The following is a 7,747-nucleotide window of genomic DNA, read 5'->3' as shown; positions in this document are numbered from 1 at the left end:
TGTTGAAGTTCTATCAATCAGGGTGTTTTTCTAAAACGTCCCATCACTGCAAGGTCAAAGCTGAGGCCTTTCCTGGTGGAGTTTGTACTTTCTTGATGCTCCAGCAGGTCCATGCGAGGTGGACATGCATGAAAAAACCTCATGCACTGTTAGGAGAGGCTCCTTCCTCAACAGGATGCAGAGGCGGTCAGACTTTATGATCTTTATTGGACATTTTTAGAGAACTAGAAATCACAGCACTGTTTATGTCACCCTTCAGCGTTTCTCCGTGTGATGTCTGCAGACCAGAGAACAGCCGTTGTCTCACACTTCAAAGGCATTAGCCATGAACTGTATTTAGCCTCTCAGTCGGACTTCTCTGTGAACGGAGTGGAGTACCTGCCTCATCCTCAACGAAAAGTGTTGTCTAATAAAAGCTGATGGACCTGTAGTTGCCTGTGATTTCTCGTCCTGTCCTTTTGTCTTCTTTGGTGTGCTAGCATGTAGCTTGCATGAGAAGGGTTTGAAACTGTACTGTAGATATTTCTGGAGATAAGAAGCTCTTCCCCTGAGACATGAGCGGCGGTCTGCCCAGCAGACCTCCCAGCCGTCCTCTGATCTGCAAACATTAGCCGTGCCCCACTTTAATCCAGCAGCACCTCCTCGGAAGCTCAGTCCTCCCCAAAAAACAAAATGGACTCCTTTGATTTATTTATTTTTTGTATTGTCCCTCTGCTACTGCATACATGAAAGCCACACTGGTTGGTGGTTGAGCTGGGACACATCTGAGCTTCACCAAGCATTGCAGTGGCAGCCTTCTGTCAGCAGGTGGCAGCAAAGAGCAGCTTTTGCTTCTCCTCCCTCCACTCTAAAGCACTCATATCTTTGCTTTTTGTAGAGCCAATCTATTTTTGAAATCATGTGTGTTGCTTTCATGTTTCAAACGTCTCATTTCCTTAAAGTTAGATTGTCCAACATTTGAATGTTAGAATTTTAGTTTTGCATATTTCATGGTCTCATCGAGCGTTTTAGAATCCTTTGGTGTAAATAGCCTCTACAGGAACGCTGACATGCATCCGCACACACTTTGGTACACACGTGGGATACAAACACATCCACACACATATTTGGATATGCACAGCAGGCATCTGTGGCGTCTGTGAATATTTGTACATATGTGTGCGAATGTGTGTTTGTGTACGAGTGTGACCTAAACAGACTCTGGAGACACTCTTTATGTGTGTTGCATACACATAAATGTTTCTTATTCCATGACTAATAAAATGTCTCTTTTTTTCTTCTTTTTGAATGAAAAGTCTTCCTTTCTAGTAAATATCCATATCCCGCGGGAATAGTGCTGTCATGTGTGTGTTAATTTGTAAAATGACGGATGATGTCATGTGAGACCCGCCCACACGAGCTGTGGCGGGTTTTGCTTCTGTTGGCTGTTTTATTCACAAAGCATTTGTTCCTGCTTTACTTTCTCTTTTGGAATTTTTTTAGACGATCAGTTCAATTGTTGACTTCAATAAATATTCATTTGAGTTATTTTCATCTGTTTCCTGTTTGTTGTTTCTTGTTGACAGTTGTCTAATACTCTAAATTCCTTCACAAACACTGTATATTCTCTGAAAAACCTGACATTGCCTGATGGATAAAAGGATTACATCAGCAGGATGACACATTTCGTAGTGATAAATTAGTGTTTTGGTAAGAAGAAAATACACAAATACATTTTATTTAAGAATAAATTAATTAATGTGCTTTTTTTGAAATTACATATATTGAATATTCTCTTTAAATTATGTTTTCTGGTTAGTACTCGGGCATTTTCAGGATAAATGAAAGTTTCAAATTTTAAAGCTGTTACAACAGATGTCCACCAGAGGGCAGTGCACCCACATAAATCAAAGCTATATTCTGATTTTTTTTTACATTTTTTTTTAAACAAATGTATGACATTTACTTTTATTTTTTTAGCAGATTTTAGTAATACAATAATATAAAAAGTTCAACTTTTAAAGCAGTTACAACAAATGTCCACCAGAGGGCAGTGCATTCACATACATCAAAACTATATGTTCCATTTTTTAACCTTTTTTAAAAACAAATGTATAACTTGTTACTTTAATGTTAGTGTTAAATTGATGATATTTAAAAAAAAACAACAGTTTTTCCATCATTTTTTATGTGAGAAACCACCGACTTTGTTTCTCTTATTTTTTTTCTCATCTGGTTCTTTGTGAAAACTGCCACCATTAGGATTAACTAACATCTGAACCTGCCATTTCTCTGGGAGTTTCAGCAGTTATTAATGGTCCTTTTATGACAATAATAACAAACAAACAAGAACACATGATCAGCAACAACAAATCGATCCTTTCACCTGTAAATCATAGACGTTTCCTTGAAGACAGCGGAGTGTTCATGCTTTATTTTGTAACCATGCGTGCTGCAGAATGTTGCTGTATTTGCAGACCTGATGAAATCATGTTGCTGCTGAGAATATAAAACGATAAATGATGCAACTAAACTAAAGCTGTTTCAAGAAATCCTGTGAAGACAGAAAGAAGCCGCACTGCAGGTCATTAGGAGAAATAAATACACCAAGAAAAGATTCTACATTTAAAGAAAAACACGATTCAACTTATTATATGCAAAATCTTGTAATATGTTACAACTCATTTTATTATTTTGCCTTACAAAAAAGAAAAATTACAAAAGTCTTAAGAAATCTCTGTATGTTGGAGAGAAATCATAGAATTCTGAGTTTATATTGTCAATGTTTTAGCATTAATGTTTTTCTTTTTGTTTAAGAGCCGTTAAAGGCTAATTTAACACACATCCAGTGTCTCCCAAAATATATATTTTTTGTCTTAAGTCAGTTGGAATTGACTTTCTTGCACTTCTCTCTCAAGTTGCATCATTTTTATTCTCACAAACTAAATAAAGAAGAAGAGTCAGAGAAGAAAGCAAAGGAAGATTGTTTGATTTTACGAATATGTCCGTGTTTGTTCCAACGATATCAGAGAAATGTGCAGCGGCTTCAAACAAAAGAAGCTTCCAAAAATGTCCCAAGAGGTTCTGTCAGATTTGTTGACAGTGGTCAGATGGAATCATGAGCTTCAGGATGGAGCAGCAGGCTCATCAGAGGCGTCCCTTTCCTTTCCCAAGCTCTTCACTTTGAAATTATAATGCAGTAAAACCTTTTTACTGCTCAAATGATCTATTTTTCAATAAAACAAACATTTGCTCCTTTGAGTTTGAAAGAAAGTGAAAATACAAAGTATTTTTCGTTCTCTTGTGAAAAAGTTTCTTTTAAAATGAAGCTAATAAATAAATAATTGTATCAAATCCACATCTGTCTAATGATGTGTTGCACCTTAAAATGAAAAATACACTAAGAAAAATCTATAAATTGTAATTTGTATGGTAAAAATGAGGATAGTAAGGTTTAAAAAGTCTTACTGAAACAAAACAAGGCCCTGCTGATGATCCATCACCATATCTAATCTAATCCACAGATTATCTCTTCATTCAAACCATTTGGATAAAAAAATCTTTGATTTAGTGTCAAATTCCTCCAAACATCTGGGACTCATGTTCAGCTGCTGCGACCTCACCATGGCCATCCTCATCATGAAGAGGAGCCTCATTAGGAGCTGGGGTCAGAGGGAGGGTCAAGGTGAGGGGATGATTGAGCTGGCGAGGAGTAGCATCATAATAGCGAGGAGGGCGTGTGGGAGGATCCGGCACAAGAAAACGACCGCACTTCATTAACATTTACCCGTCTTCTTCAGGCGGCGCAGGAACAAGACGAGGGAGGATGTTTCTGAAGATTGTGAGGAAATAAATAAATAGAAACTAATTGTCTGATTATGTCACAGTGAAGCTGCATCATAAAAAATACTTATTTGCTAAAATACATCTCCAAATGTTGGTTACTGGACTGAAAGAAATGCTAAGTTGCTTTTACGTCACCTCCGATCATCTTTTATTCCATTGTAAAAGTGTTCCACGTGGTCTTTAAGTGTAATTTATAGAATAGAAATAAAAAAATCTGTCATTTTCTAGGACATAGTTTCTGCAGAGCTCGGGCTTCCTGAACTTTCAGACATTTTTCTTATTTTCTTGTGATAATAATAAAAAGTTCCACAAATATGACATATCCATAGACAACACTCCATGTAGCGATCGAGCTGAAAACATTAACTGCTAGCTCCTCCCACATGCCGCTATTGCGTCAAGCTCAGACAGGCGGCGAGCAGCGAATAAGGGGCGAGCTGCAGAAATTTGTTGCACAAATCGCGTGTGAACGTGAAAACACTTCCATTTCCAATCAAATGACGTCAATTCAATCACCATTTTTACTCAATAAGAACATCGCCACGTTTGAACCAGATGTGATTGGTCCATGCCGGTCTTAGTCCACATTCCTATGGCAACCAATTTCTCCAAACAATATTGTGTTAGAAGGCCACACCCCTTACACAGGAGAATCTGTCAATCAAATGATTCAAACATTCAACAAAAGCCGACTGATTGGCAGCTAAAGCAGCTGATTGGTCCGTTTATGTCTTGAATAACCTGTGCTACAGCAAAAATACCATTAAAGGGTAACCAAACACTGAATCAACTTTTCTTGTCTGTTCACCTCTGTAAATGAGGCTTTAAAAGTGCCGTCTGTTGGTCAATGCCACATTTCTGAAAAAACAAAATAAACTTGTTTAATTCTAGAAGTAATAGTCAAAAACTTTGTGTGCTGCCCCCTACAGGTTGAATTGGGGTATTACAGTTGAATTTTGTGATTGGCCAAAACATTTAAGACCCACATCATGATCTGCAGCACCAGTGATGACAAAAGTTCTGTCCCTCAACCCCGCCCGTCTGACTGGATTTTCACATTTCGGCCGTGGGTGGAGTCAGCCTCCAACTTCCCCGTTTGGTTATCCTTTAAAAAAATGAGGGTTATCAAGAACATGTTAAAAAAGACACCAGAGTAAGAATGGTTATTCTGACAAATAGAATGACTGAGATGCTTTATAGTTGTTTATTTATCTATAGAAGTCTTTGGGATTTTGGCTACTTGGAACCAGCGGTTACTTCCTGTTTGAAACGTGAAGGGGGAGGAGTCACTTAGTCCAATTCTCATGTACAGTCAACGCTTCAACGTTGCAAATAAGGTTATTTTTTGCTCCTAATTCACAGAAAGTTGAATAAAGAAATAACCAGAAATGCAGCTTTAAGCTAAACTTTCATTATAGAGGTCCTCCATCATTAGAAAAATGCTACAAAAACTTGTTAAGAACACTTTTTTCATTGGAGTAGGCCTTTAAACAATTAAAATGAAAGTAACTTTTCTTTATTATTAAAAGACAGTTCTTATATAAGCCCTATACTATTATAAGAGAATTAAAGTTTTGCTTCTGGATGATAAAAATCTGATTTTTTCAACTGAAGTCAATGTCTAAGCTGCTATTCTGTTTGACCTTGTTAGTTGTAATAAGTGTCAAATGTCTTGTGTTTTTAAGGAATATTTAGGGGAAACAACGCATCCCTAAAGCTGTAAATCCCTCCGCCTGCAACAGAACATCTCAGTAATATCTGAAGTGCTGCGGGATGGATGGAAATGAAATCTCTCCCTTCTCGTCGTCTGAAGCGCAGTTCTGGCTGCGGCCGCTGTGCCGCCCCCCCTCCCCTCTGCGGAGTCTAAAACAGGGATTTGGAGCTGTAGTGCATGAGGGAGGGGGTGTGTGTGTGTTAGTGGTTGTCTGAGGGGAGGGAGGGGGGCAGAGAGAGAAAGAGCAGGAGGAATTCTACTCCGTTTTATGGGGAATATTCAGCGCAGAGTGGAAAAGGGGAAGTCAGGCTGACAGATGTGACCAAAAGTCATTTTTACGCGCGTAAAATTTGAAATAGTTGTAAAAAAAAGGAGAAAAGAAAAGAAGAGAATATTGGGAGACATGGGATGTTTTTTCCTGTAGGTTTGTCTTTCTTCACTCCCATGACTCAGAGAGGATTCCAGCCACATCCAGCCGGTCGGAAGGAGGAATTGATGGTGTCTTTTGGGGGGAACGGAGCGCGTGGCTGAACCATGCCAGCCCTGTGGATCCTAACTTTGCTGATCACTTTGAACCAAGGTGAGTAAAATGAGCAGTGGTGTGTTGTGAGCGCCAGGGATGGAGGAAAGGGAAAGAAAGTTTGGGTCTTTTGTCAGGACTGTTTTCTCTTTGTGCGCTTTGTGCCACTTCTGGAGCGCAGAAGTAAGCGCGCGTGCTTCTATGTGTGCGTAAAAATGTACATGAATCTGTTCGTCCTTGGGTATTTTAATTACTTCAATTAAGAAAGAGTGTATTTGGGGTGTCTGCGCCGTAGAAGGAGAACCCAAACGGTGCGCGTCCGCGCGCCGTTTGGGTTCTCCTCCAAAGGCGCAGACGCGCAGCCCTCCAACACTTCCTCCGCAGAGATGTGGAGCATCTGCACACGACATTGCTTTGACGTGACCTTTGCAACGCATGAGTGGATAGATGCGCTTGATTTGAACGCAGTGTGTGCAAACGCGCGCGCGCAAAAAAGGAAAAAAAGCCCAATCTTTGCGCATAACCTGCCAGCCTGGGGGATGATTGATGATGCGAGGATCCGGCGCGCAGTCCGGTCGCTGGGCTTTTAACATGACTCACACACATCGGATCAATTTTCATCACGCATGATGTGGGCGCGCACGCGCCAGACACGTGCGCGCTTTTTTTCCCTTTTGTGTGTGTGTGTGAAAGTGCAGAAGAAGCGCAAGTGTCCCTAGAGAGAGAAAGTGTGTGTGAATCTTAGCATGCAGGACAGGTAGAGTCTTCAGTGCGCGTGCGCGTGGCCAAAAAAAAAACAATAATAATATTTTACCTTAAAGAAGGAGACATATTCACTGGAGTGGAGACGAGAGCCATTACTAATATTAATGTCCCTGTTTATCGATCACCTTGATAGATCGCCCTCTCCGGGCTCAGCCAGAGTGGGTGTCTGTGTTTGAGGATGCTCAAGACACAGGTGATTAATTGAGGCTGCGTGCTTGCGTGCATGTGAGCGCGTGCGCATACCTGCCTTAGCACCTGGGTCCCACTGGTGCCGCAGGCTGCCGGTGTGATGAACCACAGACGATGATCTTCTCAGACAGGAGAGGCGAGAGGAAGCAAAACAATCAGACTTTGGGCTTTTTAGTCTGATGAGGTGGTATATAAAGATGCAAGGCTGGAATCCAACAGTTCTAGAATGGTATTCAGAGCAAAAAGGCAGACATAAACTAAACAACTCACAACCCAGCCAGTAAGGCCAAGTGGGCTCCGTATGGTTTAAAAGTTTGGAGAAAATGTGGGTCCTGAATGGGTTTGTCCATAGTTTCTGTGGTGAACCCACCAGTGTACGCCCACATTGACTTAAGTGGGGATTCAATGGGTTAGCTTGTTACATTAGCAAGCTGCCCGGTGGACAGAATAGCATGCTAGCAAGTGAGCTCTTCCGTACCAAGCAATCAAGCTCCATTGCAGCAAACTATCAAACTCAGCTGTAGCGAGCTTGTGAGCTCCTCTGTAGCATGATAGAAAGCTCCTCTACAGTGAGCTTGTGAGCTCTGCTATATCAAGCTAGCCAGCTCATCTGTATCGAGCTAGCGAACTCTGCTGTAGCGAGCTTGTGAGCTCCACCGTATTGAGCTAGCATGCTCCGTCATATTGAGCTAACAAGCTCTGCCGTATTGAGCTATCGACCTCTGTCGTAGTAA

At 40.8% G+C, this 7,747-nt stretch overlaps 2 protein-coding genes across 4 annotated transcripts in view; both read left to right on the top strand.

The window, feature by feature from the left end:
• Positions 1–1,533, top strand: part of cadm3 (cell adhesion molecule 3) — a gene marked incomplete in the record, with an annotated part of 145,876 nt that extends 144,343 nt beyond the window's left edge. For both annotated transcript variants that reach the window (XM_036216373.1, XM_024279394.2), the window contains 1 exon segment: positions 1–1,533.
• A 4,096-nt stretch (positions 1,534–5,629) lies between these two features.
• Positions 5,630–7,747, top strand: part of kirrel1b (kirre like nephrin family adhesion molecule 1b) — a 128,856-nt gene continuing 126,738 nt past the window's right edge. For both annotated transcript variants that reach the window (XM_024279413.2, XM_024279406.2), the window contains exon 1: positions 5,630–6,119. In XM_024279413.2, coding sequence (XP_024135181.1) covers positions 6,074–6,119 — 46 coding nt within the window. In that variant the 5' untranslated portion in view covers positions 5,630–6,073. The remainder of the gene's footprint in view (positions 6,120–7,747) is intronic.

The sequence above is a fragment of the Oryzias melastigma genome, linkage group LG17 (assembly GCF_002922805.2).
Source record: "Oryzias melastigma strain HK-1 linkage group LG17, ASM292280v2, whole genome shotgun sequence".
NCBI classification, from domain to species: Eukaryota; Metazoa; Chordata; class Actinopteri; order Beloniformes; family Adrianichthyidae; genus Oryzias; species Oryzias melastigma.
The sequence above is the reverse complement of the archived record's forward strand: the minus strand, read 5'-3'. Positions and strand labels throughout refer to the sequence as shown.